Source organism: Peromyscus maniculatus, chromosome 1, assembly GCF_049852395.1.
Source record: "Peromyscus maniculatus bairdii isolate BWxNUB_F1_BW_parent chromosome 1, HU_Pman_BW_mat_3.1, whole genome shotgun sequence".
Lineage (NCBI taxonomy): Eukaryota > Metazoa > Chordata > Mammalia > Rodentia > Cricetidae > Peromyscus > Peromyscus maniculatus.
This window is the reverse complement of record NC_134852.1, coordinates 177,165,148-177,192,899: the sequence shown is the minus strand read 5'-3', so window position 1 is coordinate 177,192,899 and position 27,752 is coordinate 177,165,148. Positions and strand designations below refer to the sequence as shown.

The 27,752-nt window shown below is 45.7% G+C and overlaps 1 protein-coding gene across 2 annotated transcripts in view; it reads right to left on the bottom strand.

The window, feature by feature from the left end:
- The window catches only part of Dock8 (dedicator of cytokinesis 8), a 212,403-nt gene that overhangs the window by 49,212 nt on the left and 135,439 nt on the right, over positions 1-27,752 (bottom strand). For both annotated transcript variants that reach the window (XM_042262086.2, XM_076561526.1), the window contains 6 exons: positions 25,112-25,207; positions 20,822-20,917; positions 13,616-13,765; positions 12,308-12,421; positions 7,870-8,028; positions 6,095-6,234 (listed from right to left, as the gene is read on the bottom strand). In XM_042262086.2, coding sequence (XP_042118020.2) covers positions 6,095-6,234; positions 7,870-8,028; positions 12,308-12,421; positions 13,616-13,765; positions 20,822-20,917; positions 25,112-25,207 — 755 coding nt within the window. The remainder of the gene's footprint in view (positions 1-6,094; positions 6,235-7,869; positions 8,029-12,307; positions 12,422-13,615; positions 13,766-20,821; positions 20,918-25,111; positions 25,208-27,752) is intronic.

Sequence of the window (27,752 nt, the reverse complement as noted above, 5' to 3'; positions counted from 1 at the left end):
ATGTGCTTATGATCACACCTTCTTTGGAAAATGTCTATATCAACCTTTTGCTCATGGTGGTGCATGCCTTTAATTCTTGTACTCAGGAGGTAGAGGCAAGCAGATCCCTGTGAGTCTGAGGCCAGTCTAGTCTACATCGTGAGTTCCAGGACAGCTAGGGCTATATAGAGAGACCCTGTTTCAGCAAACAAATAAAAATTTTAGTTACAGCCAGGGATGGCATAGCATTTGGGAGACTGAGGCAATAGGATCATGGGTTTGAGGCTAGCCTGGGCTACACAATGAGACTTTCAACAAATAAAAACAAACAAGCAAACAAAATAGAAAAAAAAGAATTAATTTTCCTTTTATTCCTGAGGTCTAAAATTAAATATATGTATCCACATGGTACACACAAGCTTTATACAAATAAACACACATAACAAATTTATATTTCAGATACAAATTCATTAGATCTGTGACATGTAAATATTTTTGCTCTTTCTGTGGATCTGTGGATTATCTTTTAATTTTCCTATTTAATTTTTGTTTTGGGATAGTTTCATCATACATCCCTGGCTAACTTGGAACTCTCTGTGTGGACCAGGCTGGCTTCACCAAGCTCCTCCTGCCTCTGCCTCTCAGTGCTGAGATTAAAGGTGTTCACCACCATGCCTGGACTCTTAATTTTCTCGATGGTCCTAAGAATCACACAAGTTTCAATATCAGTGAAATCCAATTCTGTTTTTTTCTTTTGTTGCTCAGGCTTTTATTTTCAGAGCTGAAATGTCATTGACTAGTTCAAGTTTATGAAGATGACCACTTTGATTTTACCTTATCTATGCATTTCACAGTTCTAGGTCTTAAACTTAGGCCTTAGGTTTGGTTAATTTTTGCCTATAGTACCAATGGTGGTTCACTTCAATTTTTTGCATGTGAATATCCAGTTATCCAGGAGCATTTTGTTGAACTATTTCTCCCTCACTGAATTGTTTTGAGTGCACCAGTCAAGACTCAACTGATAAGATTTACTTCTGGATTCTTAATTTCATGTTACTGACTAATGTGGCTATTTGTGTTTTAGAACCATAAAGTCAAGTAATTTCACTTTGTGGTAAATTTTAAAACCAGGAATGTGAATCTTCCAATTGTATTCTTTTTTAAAAACTGTTTTGGCTACATTGGGTTAGTCATCTGGAATTTTGAGAGGCAGTGCATCAAATCCACAGGTCAGTTTACGGAACAGCGCCGACCCAGCAGCATTAGCTGCTCTGATCACGGACACGTGATGTGCACTATGTAGCTCTCGTCCTGGCAAGACCCTTCTGTTCTTTCCAGTGCACAAGCCTTACGCCACTTTTACTGAATTTGTTCTTAAGTACTCGATTCTTTTTTTGGGTTTAGACAGCATTGTTCTCTATTTTCAGACTGTTCATCACAAATACACATAAACACAATTGACTTTTATATTGGTCTTGCAACCATCTTGATAAATCTAAAGCGTTTTTTGAAATTAATGACTTAATTTTTTCCACAAATAACACCAGGCTGTGTATGAGAATGGAGACGTTTTGCTTCTTCCCAGTGTGAATATCCAGTCTTTCATTTCATTTCACTGTCTTTTATTCTAGACAGAACTCTTAGTACGAAGCTGAACAACAGTGGCAGACATGGAAGGTTTTGTTTGTTCCTGGTCTTAGGAGGAAAGCTTATGTCTTCCACGAGTGATCAGGTGAGCTGTGTTTTCCAGAGGTCAGGATGAGACTGAGCAAGTTCTCTGTGATCAGTACTTTATAGGCAGCTGTACTACATTCTGCCAAATGCTTTCTCCTGCATCTGTTAAAATGATTGTGTGGTTTTGTCCTTTATCTGTACAGTGGAGCATCTGCTCACCTGAGTGTCAGGTGCTGAATTCCTTCCACTTTCCTGAGATCAGCACTAATTTGCCATGGAGTACAATCTCATATGCTACTGCATTCTGTGTGTGGTAGCACTGGTGACTTTTCACCTGCCTTCATCAGGCCTTGCTCTGAAGTCTGAAGTTGTGCAGTCTGGTTTGAGTTTGGGGGTAATGACAGCTTCAGAGAACAAGCTGACAAGTTTTCTCACCTCTTTTATTCATTAGAAGATTCTGGAAAGGACCAGAGTTAATTCTTCCTTAAATATTTGTAGAATTCATTAAAACCTCCTGGTTCTAGACTTTTTTTGTGGGGAGCTTTAAACAATGTTGTTATTTACTTAGTTACAAATTCACTCTCTTTACATGTTGGCGTCTGTCAGCTTTTCTATTTCTTCTTGTACTCAGTTTTGTCTTTTTAGGAACTTGTGCATTTAACCTGAGTCTCTAGTTATTGGCGTGTAAGTTTTCATAGCACTCTTTAAAAGTCTTTTTATTTCCAGGAGGACCACAGCAATGCCCTTTCTAACATCACTGTTTTGAAGATTTCTTTGTTATGTGTGTATAAGGCTTATGTGCACCATGTGGATGTAGGAGTCCAAGGAGGTCAGACCCCTCAGCTGTCATGTGGGTTTTAGGAACCAAACTAGGGTCTCTGCAGTAAGAGCAAGTGCTCTTAACCCCTGAGCCATCTCTCTAGTCCCTGCTTCTTTCAATTTTTTTTTGGTCATTTCATCTTCTTTCTGTTTTCTTGGTCAGCCTAGCTAAAGATTTGCCAATTTGTTGTTTTCAATAACAAGCTTTGGGTTTGCTAATTTATTTATTTACTTTTGGTTTTTCAGGACAGGGTTTCTCTGGATAGTTTTGGTGCCTGTCCTGGATCTCGCTCTGTAGCCCAGGCTGGCCTCAAACTCACAGAGATCCGCCTGGATCTGCCTCCCGAGTGCTGGGATTAAAGGTGTGCACCACCACTGCCCAGCGGGTTTGCTGATTTTTTCCCTAATTGACTTTCCTGTTCTTTTTTTCATCTTTAACTAGTTTTTATTATTTCCGGCGCCTGCTTGCCTCAGTCATTTCCCTGCTCGCCGAACATCCTTTTGACATGTTGTGAAAACCACTGTCCTTGTCAGGTTTCTGCCGCTCTGTGCTAAAACACCGACGGAAACTAACGCAGGAGGGAAGGGTTCATGTGGTTCCTGGTTACAATCGTCACTGAGTGAAGCTGGTGCAGGAACCTTGTGGCAGGAACTGAGCTGAGTCCCTGGCACGTGTGGCTTACTGGCTTGTTTCCAAGCTCGTGCTCGGCTCCCTTCAGGACCACCACCCGCCCAGGGAGGCACTGTCAGCTTGGGCTGGGTCCTCCCACATCAGTCATTACTAAGAAAATGCCCCTCGGACTTGCCTACCGGACAATCTGTTGGAAGTAATTTCTCAATTGACAGTCCCTCTTTTCGGGTGACTCTGGCTTGTGTTAAGTTCACACACACACACACACACACACACACACACACACACACACACACACAAAGGAAAGAAAGAAGTCTAACCAGTACAATAACCACACACAAATATTTACTTATTCAAAAACAGTACATTAAAATTAAAAATAAAAAGTCAACTGTATTTAGAGCCCAAATAAGTGACTTTGAGGGCCACTGAGATGGCTCAGCTAGTAGAGGTGGCTTCTGCCAAACCTGAGGCCTTGACTTTGATCCCTAAGATCCACATGGTGGAAGAACTGACGCCTGCAAATTGTTTGCTGACCTCCACATGTGTGTAGTGGCATACTCGTGCTCCCATCAAAATAAAGAAATAAACACAAGTTAAAAAGAAAGGAACCAGGCGGCGGTGGCACACACCTTTAATTTCAGCACTTGGGAGGCAGAGCCAGGCGGATCTCTGTGAGTTCGAGGCCAGCCTGGGCTACAGAGTGAGTTCCAGGACAGGCTCCAAAGCTACACAGAGAAACCCTGTCTCGGAAAAAAAAAAAAAGAAAGAAAGAAAGGAAATGACTTCTACATAGGCACAAAGGTCTCAGGAAGCCGAGAATTACTGAATTTGAGGCATTGTGGGTTATATAGCAAGACCTCGTCTCAAAAAACAAAACAAAGTAGCAACTTTGACTTTAAAAATTATTATTATTATTATTGTGTGTGTGCAAGTGTAGAGGTCAGAGGGCAACTCTGTGGAGTCACTTCTCTCTCTTCACCTCTATTGGTCTCTGGGAATCTAACTCAGACCAGGCTGGCCTTGAACACAGAGATCCGCCTGCCTCAGCCTTCTGAGTGCTGGGATTAAAGGCGTGCGCCACCACTGCCAGCCTGACAGGTGTTCTGGTCCTGGTACTCGGCCTGTGGCTCCAGCAGTGGGCTGTCTTTTGGACAGGTACTGCTCTTGTTAGTTAACACAAAGATACAACGAGGCGATCTCCAAGCTCGAAAGCCACTGGATTTACTGAAGCATGGCCATTCATGGATAAACCCAAGTGTGAGATGGCTCTGCTGCTCACTTGGGGAAAGAGGTGTATCCCATAAGCCCTTGCCCCACTGGAGTTGAGACAGACATCGGTGAGTCTTTTAACTGCCTTGGCAGCAGAAGGACACACGGATCACTGGGAAGCTGTGCTAAAGGATGGCGTTTTTCTAAGGTTTAGCCCACATGCTGCAGTCCTGACTGTACTTCCGGCAGCTTTCTAGGAAAGGAACTCTGAGGGATGGCTGTGCTGCCCAAACACTGACGCCGCTAGTTAGCTCCTCTCTGGGTGTCTTTGAAGGCTCTATCGGCCTGATTAGGGGTGAGTACGCTGTCTCTGAGTAAGCTCTCCCTTATAGCAGTAATTCCCCAGCCACAAGTTTACAAGGATCAGAAACAGATGTCAGGGCTGTTTCCAAGGGGAGCAAAAACAGAAAATGAAAAACTACTGCCGATGTGAGCACAAAAGATACTTGGAGAAATCACTTAAAGCCATGGTATTTATTAAAAAGCAATTAAGAGAGTGAAACCAGGCAATTTCTTGTTTTCAAACTTTGGTCTCTCAGCACCTTATAAGCAACTATCCCAGGGCAGTTTTTTTTTTAAAATTTATTTATTTTTATTTGATGTGCATTAGTGTCTTGCCTGCATGTGTATCTATGTGAGGGTGTCAGGAATTGAACTCAGGTCCTCTGTAAGAGCAGCCAATGCTCTTACCCACTAACCCATCTCTCCAGCCCCTAGGGCACTTTTTGTTGCTGAGAAAATATGTTAGTCACAGGACAGAAAACTGTACTGGGAAAGTTGGAATTCAGTTGAGTAGAGAGACCATGATAGAATGTAAGCCATGAGCCAAGAAGTCAGGCAGGATACTGCCGTACACCCCGGTGTTCAGACACACATGCCGTGAGAGGATTCACAAGACCCGGGGGTGCCTGGAGCATCTCTCTTGGCCCAGGAAGGTTTGTCCACAAGAAGTGTAATCTAGACACAGGACAGCTGATTTCTTATTAGCTGTCACTTCCTCTGTCCACACTGGGCAGTAGCATCTTGGTATTTCTTCTTGGTGTACTCACCTTGTCAAAAGTGGCCTTGTTAGGGCTGGGGGTGTAGCTTAGTGGATGAGCTCATGCTCAGCATGCGCAAGGCGCTGGGTTCCACCTCTGCAACCCTCTTGCAAAGTGGGTTTTCCCTAGGGAATTCACTAGCAAAGCATTTTCTGTAAACTCTGCTCAAACAGGGACTTTTTTTTTTACCCCCTCCCTCCGCCCCGCCCCATCCAAACAGGGATTTTAAGAAGTCATTTTTGAGGTGGGCTTGGTGGCGCACACCTTCATTCCCAGCACTCGGGAGGCAGAGGCAGGTGGATCTCTCAGTTTGAGGTCAGCCTGGGCTACAGAGTCCCAGGAGAGCCAGGGCTACACAAAGAAACCCTGCCTCAAACCCCCTCCCCGCCAAAATAAAGTCATTTTAAGGCCGGGGATGAGCCTCGGTGGTAGAGCGCACACCTACAGTGTGTGAGGAGGCTCTGGGTTCAATTCTCAGTGCTGTAAAAACAAGGTCATTCATGGATCCTCTAATCCCCTTTCCCCTCCATGCCCCACGGGTGCCATCAAGACAGGAGTGCTTCTCCTGGGCACCAGCAGTGGTGAAGTTCTGGGGTCTTGCTATACACATAAGAAGTCGAACTGGAAACTCCGTTAATATTTCTCCCTTCATGCGCCACTCTGGGTGTCCGACACTTACCCGTCCCCTTCCGCATCCAGGGCGACAGCCAGCTCTGTGAAGAGGAGCCCCGTGAGAAAGTGCTGCTGGCGGTACTCCGGGGTCAGATCGAACATGCTGGCAATCTTTTGGTCCTGGAAACTGGAGCAGGAGCTTGAGTTCTACAGAAGTACAAACAGCAGCTTGATGAGTGTTAAGAACTGGAACCAAAACAGCCCTGGCTTGCATTCACAGAGCTCTGGCCAGATAGTGCATGCACGGACTGGCCAACATGGATATGAGAGCAAAGTATACAGGGCCTGTGGAGAAACCAGGCTGGGGTAGAGCTGAACAGCAGAGCATGTGCCTAACATCGCTGGGGTCCCAGGACAGCAAAACAAGGGGAAAAAAAAAAGAGCAGAAAACCAGTTAATCCCTCTGTGCTCATCTGCTATCAAAAACTGCAGATGAACAAACAGCCCAGGATAAATGTCGACAGAGAAATGAGGACTGAACCCGGCCCCATGCTGTGGCCTGTCTTCCCAGCACCCTTTCTCAAGGTTGCCTGAGCACACTGTCTGGATGCTGCTGGCAGCCCTAGGCCACTCCTGTCCTGTGTTCTTACTCCAGGAACATGGCATCCTTCACCCAGGGCAGCAGAATTAAGTGTCTCTGTAAGTCCTTCCTTGTGCTTTGCTGGGTAGGATCCTGTCAACTCCTTGGGGCAGCCAGAAGAGGGATGTGGGGAGAGGACCCAGCGTGAGGTCAACATGGGGAGGTCATAGGACTCATTCCATAGAACAAACTACAGCAGGCAGATGGTGTATTTGGCATTGGTCCTTGTAAGTCACGTGTGTCCCAAGTCATATTATGGTGGTCATGTAGCTAACTTCCAGTATACCATCTGGAACAGATAGCTAAGCCAACTTCCTCTTATTTTTACTACTACAATTGTTATTATTACTATTATTAAAAATGAGCCTTCATACATTGCTCAGGCTGACCTGGAACTCTTGGGCTCAGGCGATCCTCCCCGCTCAGCCTCTGAGTCCTGGAACTACAGGTGCCCATCACTGTGCCTCACAGTAACAAGAGATTAAGTAGACAAGCCTCACCTTTGTGCTAGTATCAAGTATATACAGCAGAATGGAATCTAACACTATTCCTGGGATATCGTGCCTGCTGCTCTGAACATCTGACTGGTTTTCCACATACAGAATGTGACTGTAAAATAACGTTTCCTTAAGGGTTTTCTAGAGGACACTAATTCCTCAAGAAACCTATGGGGGAAGGGGAGTGAGGTCATTTCCACAGTCGAATCACGTGGGGAATCATTACTTCTCATCACCCTCCCTCTCCAGCACCCCTTCCTTTCTGAGCCCTTTGACAAAAAACAAAAAACAAACAACAACAACAAAAACAAACAAACAAAAAAAATGAGATTAACAAAGAGTTTCCAAAACTCACTTGACTTTGGAACCTTGTACTTGCAAATATATCAAACCTGTATTTACATAAGACATTGTATAATAATCAGTTAATGCTGACAAAAGAGGACTTGAGACTTATCTAAGTTTCTTCATTTCTCTAGACTTACAGATTCCTTCCTATATAGTTAGCCTCATGAGGGATCCTTGAGCCAAATTACTTGATTTGTCAATCATCAGATGCTACAGCTTCAGGGTAGCCTGTTGCCCGTATCTGGATCAATTGTTCCAGTTTGAATAGCTTGATTTTTCCTCTAATTAGTAAGTCCAACATTTATAGGCGATGCATAATTGAACTAAGGTAATTAATAAAACAGCTTAGTGGATGACCTGAGAGGATATGGAGGGGCTGGGAGACGCTGGAGCGGTATCTGAAGTATTCATGAAGAGGAGGTTCAGGTTGAGGTAATGCTCGTGGCTACAGAGGATTCGCAGGAACTCCAGCCGCATGGAGATGAGCGTTGGAAGGGTATTGAGCTTGGCTGATAGCTGGAAGGAAATACACAGAAAGAAATGCTTGGTGTAGAATAACTGGACTCGAGTTTAACAGGCACTAACATGTTCTTTCTCGGCACAGTAAGATAGCAATTTGAGCAAAGGTTAATTTGAGCAACAGCTGTCATTCTGGGAGCCTCAGTCAGCAGCCCCAAGTGAGAACTCTTGTCCCCCCCTCACAGTGTCTAATCAATGCCACAGCAAACGTGTAGAAAATAAGCTTGGGATAGGCATGTCTTCAGCAGAGCACAACTGAACACATTTTCTGACAGCTCTACTGTGTCTAAGAGGCTAAGCTAAACACTGCCACCAAAAAGTGACAAAGTAACAGTTGAGGAAGGCATTGGGCAGGGCAGGTGGCTGTGTGCTGTGGGTGGCTTTACTTCCATCCTGAAAGAAAAATGGCCCTTCCCGCACAGCTATTCATGTCCCGCTGTTCTGGGATCACCTTTCCCCGTGTGCATCTTAAGGCTTTGAAAACAGATGGATTTGTATTTGACATGCACACAGTGCCCTGGAACCCAGCGGTTCTGAAGTATTCACTGTTATTTATTCTGGTGGGATCTGCCACAGGGGCAGGTCGTTGGAGGTGGAGGATGGGGATGCCTCCTTAGGATTCTCTTCTTACCCAGGACATCCCTGGGGAAACTCAGGGGTCAATGTAGTTTGGGTGGCAAGGGGTGTTATATAAATAAGGCAGGGACCATCTCTGTGTCGACTCTTGAGTTGTGTACACACTGCCTGAGAACCGACACATCGCCACACCAGCGCACACCAAACTTGACTTTACACATTCAATTATTTGAAAACTAGCCCCAGATAGATTTTTTTGAGCACTTAAGGGAATTTCTAATGAAAAATAAGTAATTCCCTATAATGATTTGAATGAATATGAGAAACAGAATAAAGTGATACAAACCTTAGTAATTTAGGATTTACTTTTATACAAGTGTGTTGACAAATATTAAGTGTTATATGTGTTTTGAACATGGTGGCATATAACACAAAACACATTCTAACAATAAATCTGATATCCTATGCCCCATTCAGATTTAGACAGTGAAAATTTCATATTTTATTAAAAGAATTTAAAAATCATCAATGCTTATGACATATATTAAAAGTTATTACCAAAATCTCCATAGTATTTAAAGGGCTCATATTAAAATCAGTTTTTTTTTTCTTTTTCTTTTTGAAGACAGAGTTTCTCTGTGTAACAGGCCTGGATGTTCTGGAACTTGTTTTGTAGACCAGGCTGGCCTTGGACTCAGAGAGATCCACCTGCCTGAGCTTCCCTGAGTGCTGGGATTGAAGGTGTGTGCCACCAGCACCCAGAAGGCTCTCTTTTCTTGACCATCCTAAAATTTGTCAGTTTGAATTAATCTCCAAATTTTCAAGCATGGAAGTTTATGAATAGACTCCCCAATAAAGTTTTAAAACAGATAATTTTGTTTAGTTAGGACAGAAATGTCTTCAACTTTCAGATATTTGAAAAAAATAACCTGACCAAACAGGTTAGTATTGTGGATCAAATAATTTCTTAATACAAATATTAATAGATCTATCAATTTTAAAATAAAATTTTGAAAGCATTAAAGACCATTTTTATTTTATAATTATAAAATAATGCATTTATGTAGTGGAAGAAGACCACAAGGAAACTTTAGAAGAAATTCAAACTACTTTAACCTCACAAATAAGAAATCTGCAGGTTGCCGGGCGGTGGTGGCACACGCCTTTAATCCCAGCACTCGGGAGGCAGAGCCAGGCGGATCTCTGTGAGTTCGAGGCCAGCCTGGGCTACCAAGTGAGCTCCAGGAAAGGCGCAAAGCTACGCAGAGAAACCCTGTCTCGAAAAACCAAAAAAAAAACCAAAAAAAAAAAAAAAAAAAAAAAAAGAAAGAAATCTGCAGGTTAAGGAATTATCAATATATCTTTAAAATATGCCTTATTTGTAATCTCAAATGCACATTAGATGTTTGATATATAATTTAATACTTAAAAGCATTGCAGCTAAATTATTTAATAATATTGCTAGAATGCTAACCCTCTTGTTAGATATAACATACTCTATAGTTTTCAATTAAGAAGAAATCACTTGATAGGGATCTTCTGCCCTTTTTTTTTTGAGACAAGGTTTTACTTGGCTGTCCTGAAACTCTCTACATAGTCCAGGCTGGCCTTGAACTCACAGAGATCTGCATGCCTCTGCCTCTGTGAATGCTGGGATTGAAGTTAGCCACTTGATAGTTTTAATCAGAATTTATGTTGACTAATGAGCAATTTATTAAGTGTTTTAAATTATGTAGGCACCAACAGTATCTGCTAAGTGCTCACTGTGCAGTTCTGTGCATTAGTAGCCCAAGCCAAGAACCCAACAGATCTCTTTGCGGCTGCATCACATTTCCTGTGTGGAACTGAGCAACAGCGATGGGGTTCCCAAAGACAGCCGGCTTCCTGTATTCCCTTTTCAGGAGCAGCTCAAACCGGCTGCAGAGGCGACTCCGCTGTTAAAGGCTAGGCTCTCCACCAAAACGTCAGGGGCAGCTCAAACCCAGACTTCCAGCCTTCAGCACCTCCTCTGCAGAGCTCGCGCGCCCTCACTGCACAGCTGTTTCCTCCTGGGAAGGTAGAGCCTTGCAGTCAGAAGGAGCTTACAGCCCCTCCAGCTCTCTGACCCAGATTCCCCACTGTGCTGCCGAGCAACCTCACCTGTCACGCACGCACGCGCGCACATGCGCACCCGCCCCACATGCACACAAGCCTGAGTTCTGGCCACTCTTCTTCAGATGTTCCTGACTCCCCTGCAGGGCGGTGGCCCCTCACTGGAAGCCTCTGAACGGTCCCACTGGGAACGGCTTTTCCGCTCCTGCAGCCCAGTGACTCTCCTGTCTCTCCTCATGACATCTTTCTCCTGGATAAGGTGCCCTGGCCCCCAAAGCTCCACAGAGGAGAGCCCTTGCCGTTTACAAACAAGGAGAGGAGAGCCCTAGAAACAGAAGTGTGTAAAGCTGTAACATCACTAATTATTGGGAGTGATGATGGTGGTGACGACAGCCTGTGGGGGGAGGGGACAGTTGTGGGGGCTGTGGTACAAGCAGCGGACATGGTGGCTGCGGTGAAGAGATACGGACGAAGAGGAGCAGCCACAGTAACCGCTGTTTATGTTCTTATTGCGAGGACATTCTGAAGGGAACACTCACGAGAGAATTACACTCAACACTTGGGGAGAAAGCTGGGTGGGGTGGTACAAGTCTTTCATCTCAGCAGTGGGGAGGCAGAGGCAGGCCCATCTCCAGGAGTTTGAGGCCAGCCTGGTCTACATAGTTCCAGGGCAGCCAGGGCTACATAGTGAGATCCTGTCTCAAAACAAAACAACCTCTGGGGAAGAGTTAACACTGATACGTTGTTGTGCTGCATTAAAAAATGCATGCTTTTGTGCTCCTGAGAATTCAATGTCTGAGTTCATCAGCTTTCTTTTTTGGTTTTTTCAAGACAGGTTTCTCTGTGTAACAGTCCTGGCTGTCCTGGAACTCGCTTTTTAGACCAGGCTGGCCTTGAACTCACTGAGATCCACCTGCCTCTGCCTTCCAAGTGCTGGGATTAAAGGCATGCGCCACCACCGCCTGGCTTCATTGGCTTTCTAAACATTAGAACCCCATAACCATAATTTAATAGTCCTATTAAGTGAAAAGAAGCCTTATATTTTGGTCTCTCCCCTCCTCTGTGTGTGTGCGTGCATGTGCATGTACATATGTGTGAGCTGATGTCAGGTGTTTCTTCGATAGCTTTCCAACAAGCCCCTGGGCTCTGCCTATCTTTGCTTATCTCCACCTCCAATCTGTCTCCAGGAGTACTGAGGTAAGCACTGAGTACTGAGGTAAGCACTGAGTACTGAGGTGGGTGCCGGGGCTCCGAACTCAGGTCCTCATGACTGTACAGCAAGCACTTTATCTACTGAGCCATCTTCCCAGTCCCAAACCTTGAACGCTGTGATCCAAGATTAAACACATCGTCCTGTAACTTCTCGTATACGTTAACTGGGAGAAGTCATGTCGCTAAGGAATTTGGTCTCCTTAAACTGGCCTGCTGACTGCTGTGATACACGCTCCGGGAATCCAGGCGCTCAGTGTGGCTGGAGAGCTTGCACATGGCACAGATGGGGTGCAAGTCCACCATGTGTGGGTCACCTGAAGGAAGCAACACCCTCTAACAGTGAGGAGCAGCCAGTCAGAGGGAAGGGGCTGACGCGGCAGCTCCCAGAGGCACTCACCTGGTTGCAGTAATGCTTGATGAGGTTGAAGACGAAGCCCCTGTCCATGAGCGAGAGAAGGTCATACAGGAAGAAAGCCAGGCTGATGTTGATCTTTTCCGCCTGCTCACTCTCCTGTAGAACGGGCACAGAACACACAGATCATACTGTTGGGTCCTGGACAGGAGCTCCCAGGGCCCTGGCGTGGACCCTCCGAGAGGAAGAGCCTAGTAAATTGGCCCACCACCCTTCTGGGTGACGTGGAACACTTAGATGTATTTTTTCCACTCATCTTGTTTTGTACATATGTAAGTATATAATCAACCCTATTCTATATATATAATTTTGGGCTCTGAAATTTATTTATTTATTTTTTTTGTTTTTTAAGACAGGGTTTCTCCATGTAGTTTTGGTGCCTGTCTTAGATTTTGCTCTGTAGACCAGGCTGGCCTCAAACTCACAGAGATCCGCCTGGCTCTGCCTCCCGAGTGCTGGGATTAAAGGCGTGCGCCACCAGCACCCGGCCCTGATAGATTTCAGAGTCACACTTGGGAGAGTGAATTCTTCCAAGAATTGAGGCCAGTCTATTTTTGTGTGGTTTTTCAGATTTATTTATTTATTTATTTATTTATTTATTTATTTATTTATTTATATTATTTCTCAGTGCTCTTATCTATAAGATTTACATAGTGAGTTCGAGGACAGTCAGAGCAACTTAGTGAGACTCCGTCTCGAAAAAACCAGTAAATAAATTCGAATTACGTTTATTTATTTGTGCAGCGGTGTTAAGTGTGAAATATGGTGCTTAGGTGGAGGTCAGGAGACAGTGTGCAAGAGCTGGTTCTCCACTTCCACCATGTAGGTTTGGGGGACTAAACTCAGGTCAGCAGGCTTGGCAGCAAGTGTGTGTGTGTGTGTGTGTGTGTGTGTGTGTGTGTGTGTGTGTGTGTGTAAACTCTGTGCAATGATTTCAAGTTATAGACTGGTACAATCATACCAACTGATACTTGACATTTTGCAAACTTTGCATTATTATCATTCTTTCTACATAAAAAACAGTATTTTTTGAAACTCTTTTCAAGTAGGTAGTAAATATCCCTATTTACTCCATAAGACTTCAGGCTGTATCTCCCAAGAGAAAGTATTTTTCTCTCATAAAATCATTTAAATGATAAACCACACTGTAATGTCTTTACAGCTATCCCCAGCCACACCCCGGGGGCTGGTCCAGCATATGTTAACTGTTGTTATATTTTAACTACTGTTTTCCAATGAGGCTTATTTTTCTCTGCTTATTAAACAACTTAGAAAGTGAAGACACACAGTTACCTTCTGGGGTTTCACTAAAAGGGCTGCTATCTCCGAGGTGACCACATTAACAATGGTCGTTATGTCATCTTTGAAGCGGTCAGAAAAACGCGTCCTCCGAAAACTGTCCCGTTTGTCCAGGTTGTGTACATACTGCGCCATGCTTTTCACCTACGGAGGAAGGGGACAATGTCAACGTGGAGGCTGGTGACCTGCCTGTACAATGCGCCACGGGAGAACGGCTTGAAGGAAGTCGCTTTCACAATGGACTTTCTGATACTTTATTGGTGCTCCTGGTGCCCAAGCTGCCTCTGGACTACAAAATGCTTCTGACACACAGAATGGTTGCCATGGCGGCTGGAGGTGGCCAGAGTGTCCTCTTCTTGACCCCTCCTTAGAGGCTCCTTTCATGCTCCTGACAGAACCTGGAGCTTAGCCGTTCGGCCCAGTGTCAGGAGACACTCCCACCCCCACCCCCAGCAGCCCACATCCTGGAAGACAGAGAGAGGCAGAGTTCCCAGAACCACACAGGTTGTTCTAGTACATGACACAGGACACACAAAGGAACCATTTTATAATGCTGTCCGGATAGAAAGTCTTCTTTTCCTGAAACTACAGTAAGGAGAACAAGGGAGAAATGTCCCTTCTATATTGAGCTTAAAATCAAAATTGTTTTCCAGAAGCAATTCTATAGTTCACATCAAGTTAATTTCTGCTTCTAGAAATTAAAATTTAAACTATATTATGGGCTGATTGGGATTACGTTGACTATCTAGAAATTTAATCATTATGTAGAACATTGCCTCTGGAGGATATAAATATATATTTTTGAGATGGGTCTCATTACAAGGTCCATGTTCGCTCAGCTTCTAGGGAAAATGATATTTTAAGTTTCTTAAGTCTAACTTATAGTCCACCAATCAATTAATCACTTAATAACTAGTATGATACTAGTTTAATTCCTACTATATTTTAAAATCTAGATCATGTAGAATATTTGGGTTCTCCCTGGTCCAGGAGCTCCCAGGGTCAATATATTCCTTTGGCATCAGAAGTTGAGCCTTACAGTTGGGTGAGTTTGCTGAGAGCTATTTGGGCAGTGTGACTGGAAAGGCTGGGGTGCTGGTGATTGCTGTCAACTTGACAGGATCAGAAATCACCCCCAGATAAGCACTATTCCATGGCTGGTTTCCAGGCTGAAGAAAAATGGAGAAAGGGAGGTGAGCAAAGAATTCCTGTCTGCTTTCTGACAGCAGAGGCTGTGTCCAGCCACCTCAAGCTCCGCCACCAAGACTTCGCTGCCATGATGGACTGTATCCCTGAACTGTGAGCCAAAATAAACCCTCTCTTCCTTATTTTCCTCAGGACATTTTGTCACAGAAAAAGGCAAAGTATCCACTACACTGGACTTCTCATGGCTGTGGGCGGATGTTCTGAAATCATGTTCATGAATTTGTGCAGGCTAGTCAGATCATGAGAGTAGAAAGTGACTGTCAGCTGGGCCTGGCAGTACCTCCCTGTAACCCCAGCACTCAAGAAGAAGCTGCAGGAGAATTATTACCAGTCCAAGGTCTGACTGGTCTACACAGTAAGTGCTCCAGGTCAGCCAGAGCTATCCAGTGAGACCCTGCCTCAAAGTAAGCAAGCAAAAACAACATCAGCCAATTTAAAAAAAAAAAAAAAGCAAAAATATAAAATAAAAACAAAACAAAACAACCCAACAACAGAAAAGCGATTTCCTTGGAAGCTGACCCACCCACATCTGCCCTATCCGGAGTCTTGGAAATTGGCTTCCACGCCGAAGAACATCACGGGACCTTTCGTACACTAAGGGCAGAGTCTGTTTCTTGAGATGTAAAGCCATCAAGACTGAGACAAAGGCAACCACGGAGGAGGCAACGCATGAGGGAAGGACAGAGGCAGCTTTCTGATCCATGTTTCACGGAATGCCCTGAGTAGCTCACGCAGACCCAAGCATGTCCAATCCAATGTAAGAACATGGTTTCTCCTAACCCAAGGGGACTGTCTAACCCAGGACATATAGACAAATCCATATTCCCAAAGACCCACAACCACACCGTGAGAGGGCCCGAATGAGGGGTGAGAACAGGGCACCATTTTTTTGTTCAACAAAAGTATCTCTCTCACTATACTCCCAGCCAAGGACTAGGGAGGACAAGGCTTCTTTGTTCAGGTGACCCCAATCCTGATCCTCTGCTGGCTAACCCACCCTAGCGCCAGACTGCTGAACTCATTGTTACATTCGGCTCCTGCCTGCTGAGTTTGGCCATCCCACAACCAAATAAATAATTCTCACAATACCGTACTACCCACTGATGGCCTCTGTCCAGACTGTCAGCAACCTGCCAGCTCTTGTATCCCTGGCTCTCCACAGAAGAATCCAGAAGAAATATCAGTGGGGCTCAGCCTGTCATTTGTAGGGTTTGGTAAGGTAGAAAAACAATTTCTCCACATTGGCCTCTGTGGCCCATTCTGAGAACGGACACCTTTCAGAACCTCCTCGTGCAGAACGGCATGTCCGGAGGAACTGGGTCACCTAGTTACCTCTGGGCCTCGGCGGGCGGAATCAGTGGTTTCTAGCCACACAGGGGTTCATTCATTAAAAAGTGTGCAGTACACCCGAGAACCAAGTGTACCCTCTCCTGTGACAAAGCTATTGTTCATTAGCACCTGGTGGGCCAGCACAGCTGGAGGCGTCAAACTGCCCTCTGCTGCTTAAGCCCCGGCGGAAGTCGTTCTTTTCAAACGTTCTGAGCATCAGCCAGGTAAGGATGCAACAATGCACGGAGGACAGAGGGCCCCATCTGGGTCTGAGATCAATGTTCTTTCCAGGTCCTCGACCACAGCCCTTCTCCATCTATGAATGTTTAGGTGACTGTACACTGTAGCAATGGTCCCTCCCCTTCCCTCCCTCAGCTTCGGGTTGTAACGGTGAATGGGAGGCTGTAGCCTGGGATCACTGGTGAAAGTTTTGGCCATTTGTCACCCTGTCATGTGGACCCCCTTCTCTGCCTCTAGATTTCTCCATGTCCCAACTGCTCTGTCCCCTCTCTGTGAGTCTCCAGAATGAAGCTAGATAAATAAAGGATTCAGGCATCTGCTGCACCCTGAATGCCTCACCAATCTTTATTGACTCCTGTTAACATTGCAGACACCCTGGGGAGAGGCCCTGTGATACATGCTCCTCAGCACCCGAGACCCTGGCGGAGCGCCTCTGGTCTGTAGAGCCCTGTGTATCTGCTGTATTGGTGGAGCTGCATTGGGACCAACCCCACTCAAGAGCTTCGATCCATGTGAGCTTTGTAAACTACATCACCTGTGTCACACAAGGGGGTTCTAGAGATAGGAGACGGCGGTAGTCACTGTCTGAGTCTCTCTCTCTTGGGTCAAACAAGTCTTAGTAAGGAACATGCCAGATCAGAAGCAACCTTCACCCTCTCTGTGCTTCTCGGCCCCTTGTGGTTACGGGCACTGGAGCGGTGCTGCCAAAGACCCAGAGAGACCTGGAGGCCCTTGCTGGCCACCGCTCTTCCCTGACCCCACCTGCAAACCCAGAATCCCAAGAACCCCGACTCAAGGCTGTATGAAGACTGAAGGAAACAGTGCTTTAAAAAGATTTAAAGCAGTGCCTGGCATACATACAGTAAGATGCTCAGTTTACTTCAGGTGTTATTTTTCTCTTTTCAGGGGTGCCAGCCCTACTGGGATTATATGAAGGACAGAGTCATTGTTATAACTTATAAAAACTTGTTTTTAAAATGGAGCTATAAGATGCTCTGTTGAACCACTCAAGCTGAGCTCATGATAACCGGGAACCAAATAACCACCATCACGCACAGCACTAACAGGACTCCTGAACGGGATGGGTTAGTCCATAGTCAGTTAGGTATGATGGACTGAGAAGATGTCTTGAAACCCCAAGCTTCTCAAAGAGGCAAAATAGTGACTAGAAAGAACATGTACTTGAGCACCAGAGAATGAGGCTCCACCCACCCCTGGCTGAGCAGGCTGGCAAATCTCTGTAGCCCTGGTGTGTGCGATGGGGATAAGCAGGGGTCTCACAGGGTTTCAAGGATGTAGAATATTTTACGGTGTGTTACTTGTTTATGTTGCATTTGTTTAACTCAGTTAAGCTGTGTTACTTTGCCTAAAACACCTGATGGTCTAATAAAGAACTTAATGGTCAATAGCAAGGCAGGAAAAAGGATAGGTAGGGCTGGCAGGCAGAGAGAATATATAGAAGGAGAAATCTGGGAGGGGAGGAAGAAGGAGCCAGAGAAGAGGAGCAAGAAAAGAAGAGGCCAGCCACCCAGCAAGCCACAGAGTGAGAGTAAGATTTACAGAAGTAAGAGAACAGTAAATGCCCAGAGGCATAATGGGATAATTTAAGAAAAGCTGGTGAGAAACAAGCCAAGCTAAGGCTGGGCATTTATAATTAAGAATAAACCTCTGTGTGTGATTCATTTGGGAGCTGGGTGGTGGGCCCCCCAAAAGAGAAAGAGAAAAAGGGCAAAAACAAACAACAGATTCGAGAGCCTGCAGAGTTGCTACTGGAACCCTGAGGAGTTGGGCTTGAGTTGGCTCCTCAAGGACTTGTGTGCTTTCCCAGCAAGCACGGTACTGCCTGACATCTAAGAGCGGTTAGATGAAGGGTGTTCACGTGAGTGCAAATGGGTGAGTTCACAACTGAGACACCTTTAATTAAGGCAGATCTAGTTTTTACTTCTTTAATCAGCAATTTTGGTTTAGAATTTGGGATTCTTTTATGAATTATGTAGAGATGGATCATGGGCCAGCGGATCTTCTCTGAAGGGAAGCTGGATGGTGGGCGAGACCGGAACAGAAGCAGGACCTACCGGACATGGTTTGTTTGGTTTTTGTAACACTTTCTGTGCCTCAAGGAAAAGAGGGGAGTGAGTTTTGTTGCCAGTCCACTTTGTGCCAGATCACAGAGCTCATGTATACCCTGATGATGCTATTAGCCAAAGGCTGGCAAGCTGTGGCCACAAGCCTTAACCAGCGTGGCTTGCAGACTAAGATCTGCTTTTGAATTGGTCAACCCCCCAGAGCCCTTTAGCTAGTTAGGACTCACAAAGTAGAGGTGGTGGGGACTAGTCCACTGCAGGTGCGCCTTGAGGTCACCTGAACGACAGGTCGGTGCATGGTGTTTCCTCCACTCCCACAGGGAAGGGATCTGAAGAATCTCATTGGTTCTGTCGGACACTCTTGTGTGATGCTGGGGTCTGCGTCAGGGCACTGGCACCCTTCTCAGACAGGCCTGGGGATGCTCAGACTCTTTCTGTAGTAAGCAGCTAGACTCTTAACTTGGGGGCACAGCATGCCCTTCCTCCTCCCCACGTGTGGTTACCCTCATTTCCTTTTGACCCCTTTCCTCTTTCTGTCTGAGTGCTCAGTATTGCTGCTTTCTCAACCTTGGATTTACATTGAGAAAACAAACAAACAAAACATTCTACTCCCCTTTCTTAAAAATACTATTCACTTAATGTTAGAGGAAGGAACCAATACATAAAGCAACACCAGCCATGTCCCAGCCCTTCCTCATCTGTGATTTTACACCTTTTCTATTTAATATCACTTCACTCTGCATCTCCAGTTAGCAACACTGGAAAAATGCTGTGTTGGGGATAGAGGCTGCTAATAGAATGCTTGCTTAGCATGCACCAGACCCAAAGTTTAATCCTCATTACAATAAAATAAAAAGACCCACAATAAAAAGAGGGTGGAGTCTGCTTATCATCTTTGTGTGGGTGTACATATGGTGGGTATGGCCTGTGCATGTGAGAGTGCGGTTGCATGTGCACATACCCCACACATGTGGAGACTAAGAAGGGCTTTGGATGTCTGCTGCTGCTGCTCCCCACCTTATTACCTTGAGACTGCTGCTGAACCCGAAGGTTGCAATCTGACTAGACTGGCTGGCCAGTGAGCTCTTGTCTCTACCTATCTCTGTCCTCCAATGCTGGGGTCGCAGGCACATGCAGCCATCCTAGTCTGGTACGTGGGCCCTGGATTTGAATTCAGGTTCTTATCTCACAGAGCAAGTGCTCTGAATCACTGAGTCATCTCCCCAGCCTCTGTTCTTAATGGTTTTTATGACGGAATCTCTTCACATCCATTAGGACTGAAATACAAGGAGGTATCAGAAGTATTCTTATTTTAAAATGGAGGAACTATAAACGTACCTTTCAGTGTTTTGCTGGGACACGGACAGCAGTGGTAGGGTAAGCATACACACAGATTTCATACTCTTGCCAAGCAATATCGGTGTAGTTGGTTACTGTTTGCACCATATCAAATAGCTTGCTGAGGCTAAAGACAGAATAATGAAGATAGACCAAATCCTAGACATCCATAGGTGAGACAGGAAAAACAGTGACAGGTTGTGTAAAGTGATAGCAGGGGATGAATGGGTCTGCAAGAGGAGAAGATAAAGTGGAACACTTACTACAGGATAAGGTGGTCAGAGAAGAGCTCTGCACAAGGTGACATCTAAGCTGGAGCCAGAAGATGAGCAGAAAGTGTGTTAGGCATAGACATTAAAAGGTGGCTTGTGAGAGGGGATTTAAAAAGAGCTTGCTGGGCCGTGGTGGCGCACGCCTTTAATCCCAGCACTGGGGAGGCAGAGGCAGGAGGATCTCTGTGAGTTCGAGGCCAGCCTGGGCTACAGAGTGAGTTCCAGGAAAGGCACCAAAACTACACAGAGAAACCCTGTCTCAAAAAAAGAGCTTTAGGTTAAAAAGGCCAGGGGTGATACTTTCCAGGAACTGAAAGAGGCAGAATGAGGGGGCCATGGCATGAGACAGAGGTACACATTAGGACTATACAAGGGTATTTTAGCTATGATTTTTCTTTAAATGGCACTTTATTTCTAGCATCCTGGAAACCATGAAGAGATTGACACAGTTAGCTACCTGGGGCCAGAGGGATAGGCTAAGGGCAAAAAGAATACAGGAGGAAGACAAAGGAAGATGTCGCAAGAGGCACATGAGAAATGATGGCGGCTTGACCAGGTGGGAGGCATGAGCAGACACAGAAGTGGACGCTGATTTTCAAGGCAGAGTCGATAAGGTTGGTGGGAGATGGGTGGAGGGTGGAGGAGAAGAGAATTGCATGTCACAGGAAGCTGCCTTCCCCTGTGTGCTTTGCTTGTCAGACTGAGCACAGGCACACATTCAAGGATCTCACCAGAAGCTCAAAGAAGAACCAGGCGTACTTGAAGACCGTTTCTCTCACCAATCCAGTGCTGACCACCATCTGCAGGGCGAGCTCCTCATGGAAATGCTAAACACAAACAAACAAAAACCAGGCTGTGATGGCAAGGTTATGACTCACGAAACCCCCCTTTCCTTCTTTGCTAACACAATAGCTGGTTAGTTACAGAAGCCTGAGTCCAGGATCCCCAGGCCATATGTGACAGGTGGCAACATCAGTGCTGAAATCACACGCAGGCAGGCCGAGGGTGGCATTGCAACATACCCCAGCCTTGGAATAACAGTTGCATTCTATGGCGAAGACCTCCTGGGTAGTGGGTGGTGTATGTTAGGGAGGAATGACTTTTCAAGTCCCACAGACCACGAAACACATTCCTCTCTCTATCCTTAGTTTGCTTATCCACAAGGCTAGTTTGTTGGTAGCAAAGACTGTGGTGATATTGTGTTCCCCAAAATATTGTACACCCTAATAAACTTATCTGGGGTCAGAGAACAGAACAGCCACTGGATACAGAGGCCAGAAAATGGTGGTACACATGCCTTTAATCCTATCACTTGGGAGGCACAGATCCATCCAGATCTCTATGAGTTCAAAGCCACACTGGAAACAGCCACACATGGTGACTCACACCTTTAATCCCAGGAAGTGATGGCAGAAAGCAGAAAGGTATATAAGGCGTGAAAACCAGGAACTAGAGCTGGTTAAGCTTTTAGGTTTTTGAGCAACAGTTCAGCTGAGATCCATTTGGATGAGGACTCAGAGGCTTCCAGTCTGAGGAAACGAGATCAGCTGAGGAACTGGAGTGGTGAGGAAGCTGTGGCTTGTCCTGCTTCTCTGATCTTCCAGCATTCACCCCAATAGCTGGCTCTGGGTTTGTTTATTAATAAGACTTTTTAAGATTCATGCTACAGATGGTCCTCAAGTTTGAATGTGAATCAGAATCCCTCAGAGACTTAGTCATACTCAGCTAGCTGATGCTACCCTTAGAGTTCTGATTCAGAGGGTCTGGAGCAGGGGCTGAGAGTTTGCATTCTATCGAGTTTCCCAGGGGATGCTGAAGCTGCTGGTCCAGGGCCACCTTCTGAGGACCACTGTCTGGATGATATCCAAATGCATTCCAGGTTGGACAATTTCTCTTTGCACAGTCCCACTATATCTTCATGTGGGAAATGTGATGGATGGGTTTATGAGTGGATCTCTGCATTCACACGCACGCGCGTGTACACACACACACACACACACACACACACACACACACACGAAAAATTTTAAAAAGGACGGAGTGTGGTGGTGCACAACTTTAATTCCAGCACTGGGGCAGAGGCAGGCAGATCTCTGTGAATCTGAGGCTAGCCTGGTCTACATAGTGAGTTCTAGTCCTGACAGGAATACCCAGTGAGATGCTGTCTCAAAACAAAACAAAACTGGACAAAGGCACATGGTATCTCCCTGTGTGGGAGAGAAGATGAAATCCTGAGTGAATGGGTAGTGTTGATAAGAATAAGGCCACGTTGAACTCCAATGCCTCAGACCCATATGGAATGGCAAGACCTCCACCTGGTCCAAGCACTGATATTGACAGGGTGTGCAGAAGGTACCCACCACAGTTTCCTCCTCCCCGATGACCGCAGCCTGAGACTGCTTCCCTACAGAGATTCTCTACTGCAGTAAACTAACCTGCCCCTCCTTCAGCGTATGTGACAAATACACTGAGTCTGCAGGTTGCTAGTGTGTCTCCATTAGAGCCCACAGTCCACTGGACCCCAGCTTTTCTGTACATGTGTCTGTCTTTCCTTCATTTCCCATCACCCCAGTGAGGTCAATCCTACGTCATGCAGGTCCACGGCAACCCTGAACTCTTCTAAAATCCCGTGTCCCAGAGGCAGATGTTTGAAGACCCACTCGGAGCTCTGCAGCAAACGTTACATAGACAGTATGTTTTACTTCCTCATCTTCCCATTCTTCAACCTAGCTGGGCACTTGTTTATTCTCTAGACAATTGTTTTGATGGAGGATCAAAAGTAAGGCTAGTAACTCGTGTTGGTTTGCTTGGTACTTTTATGCTCTCAAAACGGAAAGACCCTCATGTTGGGAACCTGCTCAGTCCTGGGCAAATCAAGACAGTGCCATATCAACTAAATGCAGAAGCAATTGCCAGGAATCCTCTGTGGTTTTCACTCATCTTACACATACATACAAAGCCTAGATTAAACACACATAGACTCTTCGGTTGTTTCTCAGTGGCCAGGGGAGTAAAAACTATTTCAACAATCAAATATCACATATTTATGGGGAAGTTAAGTTTCAAAGCAACCTAAAGCAAAAACTGGTTGTAACAATGACTACTCATTACAAACCTTCAAATTACCCACAGGATAGTATGCACACAATGAATTTTAATAGATATTAAATGCCTTACAGACATTCAATTTTTGGGGTTACTTATCTAAATTGAAAGGAGACAATAGAAAAATCTCTGAGCAGATGTCGGAGTAGTCACCTCCCCTCACCCGCCCCCCCATTAGTTCCACTCATCCACTGTTTCCCCACATTCTATCAGGTGGGTCAAACCTCCGCAATCTTAACACAAGGGAGCACATTTGTTTGCTGGCGTGAGTCTGAGGCTGCGCCATCTGGGAGAGGTGGGGTTAGTGTTAACCCTGCTGGTTGTCAACTGTGCACGTGATAACATGCTACATGTCCATCCTGCCATGGGAAGAAAGACAAGCTCCGCCAGCCTTAGAGTTAGCTGCCAGAAGTAGGTCAGTCTGTCTGCCAGAGTCTTACGGCAGGGAGAGATTAGTGGAGGATGAGCGGCTTCTTAACGTAATTGATGTTGCTTACTGGACAGTTAATGTAAGAACACCTTGCTCCAGAGGTTAGCGAAGCCAGCCCAGCAGCAAAACTCTCTTGGCTGAGCTATGAAGGCAACCCGCTGGCTAAGCCACCCTCTGAAACAGAACGGACTCCCTTCTGGTCATTCCAAAGCAAGCCAACAGCAAAGCTGAACCGGATATGCATTAAGGAGGTCAGAGTGTAGGCAAGTATGCCGACTGTTTTAGTTCCTTATTTATTTTTATCTTTTTGAGACAGGATTCACTATGCAGCTCTGGTTTCTCAGAACTCTCTATGTAGATCAGGCTGGCCTTGAACTCACAGAGATCCCTCTGCCTCTGCCTCCTGAGTGCTGGGGGTTAAGGGCTGTGCCACCATGCTCACTCAGCCTTAAATAATATAGTTTTTAAAGGAAAGTAGAACTTGGAACCAGTGGCTGTGGCAGCCGAATGCTAAACTTTAGGGTAGGTAAGGAGTTAGTTTGGGGCCTCACCACACCTTCTTTTGAGGTTCCTCTCATGATTAACTTCTGGAACGTCTGGATTACGGCCGAGTCTACAGTGTCAGGCCCAGCCCTTCACTCCTGCAGGCAAACTGAGCTCTTCTGAGGCTCATGCCTTCCTGTCTGTGTAACAGTCTTCCTGTGCAGTCAGTGATGGCCAATGGCTTTTCGGGTAACCGCAGTTAGCATATCTGCACTTAAATAAGGGTCTTGAAAGACAGTCATGACCTCAACTTAAGTAGCTCCCACTCCTGGGTGCTTAGCAGAGCACAGCACTTGACAGGCAGCTGGTTTGAGGGCTCACGTCTCTCTCGCCCTCATCCCCTGTGCTGACTGGGAAGTTCTGTTGGTTTCAGGAATTCCCTACTTTGCATGGCTTCTGAATTCAGAGTTAAGGCTCATTATAGGTCATCATGAGGAATCATACTTCATATTGATCACTTCATACTGCGCTTGGTCAAGAAGGCATATCACTTTGGATAGTATTGAAATAATATCTATTTTTTTTTCTATTTGCTTTTGTCAAGGATGAACTTGACAGCTTCCCTTCCCCTAAAAAAGAGGTGAACTTGGTGGTTCTCAAAGTTGGATATCTAAATCAGCACCAGCTCTGGTTACTGGTTTGAAATCTAAGTTCTTGTACTGAATTAGAAACAGTGAAGAAAGGACCCATAAAACAGTTCACAAAACCTTCTAGGTAATCTAGACGCGTGGTTAAATTGAAGAACCACTGAGTTGCTGAAAAGTTAAAATGTAAAACAGTTAAAAAGAATAGGCAAGACTCTCTCAGTGTGCACCGCGCGTGTGAGCTGGGCAGGAAACAAGGCCAGAGAGCACGTAATGTCTATTTTCAGTTGTACCAGGAAGACACAAGTGAGTCCTGTCTTGTGCTGGGATTATTCTCACACCACCCTGGGCTGCTGTACCTTTTTGCTGACCGGTCTTGGGGCCGCAGCTGAACCTGGGACATCGTTATTGCCAGAACCATAGTAAGACATCCGGCTGCAGTTGCGATCAGCAATCTGAAACACATAAACCATGACACACGGTCAGCGACAAACTGGAAGGATGAGGCAGCTTCCTGGAAACCACCTCAGAACTCATTCTTTATTTTAGGTCTTTTTCTGCAATAGAACCAAAATAACAGCCACATATAAATACAAGACAAAGCAAAGAAGGTAAATTAATGTCCCTTGCTCCTGAGATAATCGCGATTAATGGTTTAGTGTGCATTGACATGGGGTAAGAGTGCAGTGAAGACACAGGGGCAGCTTTGGAGGACAGTGAAGCCTGAGCCCTGAGGACTGGGATTCCCCCGGGGGATAACGCGGGGTGCGTGGAGAGCAGCCATCCCACAACGGCAGTGACGAAAATCAAAAACGTAACCACAAAACCCAAGTAAACAAATAAAGAAAAAACCCACTAACTTCAGAGAGAGAAAGAAAACACACTTAACCAGACCAGGAGAGAGTTCAGAGGTCATTCTGGAAATGCTCCTGACTGGGCAGCACTCTATTACCAAAGCAACACAGCGGATAGGAACCTGGGGTTAAGATAAAAAGAGCCCTGGAAAATTCTTTTAGATTCTTAGGTACCAGATAATTTATGAGGAGATGGGAAGGAGGTAGGAGGGAGGGAGGGAGGGAGGGAGGGAGGGAGGGAGGGAGGGAGGAAGAAGAAGAAGAAGAAGAAGAAGAAGAAGAAGAAGAAGAAGAAGAAGAAGAAGAAGAAAGAGAGAGAGAGAGAGAGAGAGAGAGAGAGAGAGAGAGAGAGAGAGAGAGAGAGAGAGAGAGAGGATACTGTTGGGAGATTTTGATCACATGTGAACCCTGTCTAAGTTAGCATATGTGTTAAATAAAATTAACCTTGGATCAGGAGGCTAAGTTAGCAACTAACTGACAGAAAGTAATCACAGAGCATCAGAGGGCATCTGGGGGAGGGAGGGAGGGAGGGAGGGAGGGAGGGAGGGAGGGTAGTAGGGAGGGATTTTGAGTGGCCTGGCCTTTTTTTTTTTAATTTTTTATTTTTTACTTTGGCAGAGAGGAATGATGTGCTTTTTGAGATATGTCAGCAAGGAGAGAAGGTCAGCTAGTTGCTACTCAACCTCTCTGAGCTAGCAGGTTTTCACCCCAGCCTTTGAATCTTGAGTTTTATTTATAAAGAGAATGATAGAGATTTAGTTAAAGCTCCCTTTAGTGGCAGCAAAACAGAATTCCCGCCAGCTGTGGCCAGAAGCAGGCCGGTAACTGCAGAGTCACAATGGCTGACTGAATAACAGTAGCTTAAGGTGCAGCCACTGTGCCGAAAATAGAACAACAGGAGACAAATAGGAACCTGCAGAGAGGAGGGATGGAGTTCAAAGAAGGCGGGGACACATGGACCTGAGATTCTAACAGCATCATCAACAGGGGACAAACCACTAGGATGTGCAGTCCAGACGGAAATCTTGTGGTTCTGTACAACAAGCAGGTGCTAGGAAATCCTCTCTTCTCAGAATTTGACAGGAGCAGCAGCAGCAAGAAGGCATTTTAAAGAGACCCCTGTGAGTCAGTGGCAAGGGGCCTTTAGAGGCCAGGTCCTTCTCTGCATAGCTCGCTCTGAAGACTCCAAACTGTGCAGAGCTCTATATGGAAGGAATGTCACAGACTGCAGTGAGATCCACTAGCTCCCCAGAAGTGGACAGGAAGTGTGTGTGGACCAAGATTCGATGCCAGGAAAAGAGGAGGGTCCTAGGAGACTCGAGGGCTGAACAGACCATGGCAGATAAAATGTACTATTCAGGAATGCTCTCGCAGCTGCCCACAGGCACCCTGGCACATAGCGACCAACACCGGCTACACACAGGCAGGCACAGGAACACAGGTCACCCGTGCACAGGGGCCACATGGAGGTAGGCACACAGGCTTACAGACAGACACACACATGCACGCTAGTGAAGGCAAAAGGGAAGGTCTTTGACCTCATGGCCATATTTACACAGAATGACATAAAAGTGCCACTCTGCAGAAAGGAGTTATATAGTGGATGACATCACCACCTTACTGTTAGTTCCCTAGACATCTGGTGCCAGCCACTTTGTGCTGACTTACAGTCCCCGAGACGTCCAGCATTAGCTGTCATGGTTCATGATGGCTATCCATATCAGCATGATGTCTAAAATGAACTGGCCTGTATAGTCTTTCGTTCCCACCACAGTGGCAAATGCTGAAAGGTACTAGGATGCATGCCAGTAGAAAGCCTGGTGACAGTCCCTTCCGGTACTTACAGACTGAAAGTTAAAATACTGCCTGCACCATAAACCATACCACACTTTGGTTGTGGCAAACAACCAAAAGATCAATGTAGGAAGCACATAATCCCACAAAGTTTCTGCTGTCAGCTGAGGCTCACACCAAACAACCAGAGAAGGACCAGTGAAATGGCTGCACAGAGATGGGATCAACACCTGCACTCAAACAAGTGATGACATAAAGGTACTCTGCACCTGCTTCTAGGCATGTGAACACAGAGCCAGTAAGCATGCATATATAACATACATGAGACAATCTGCACCCGTGGACACACAGA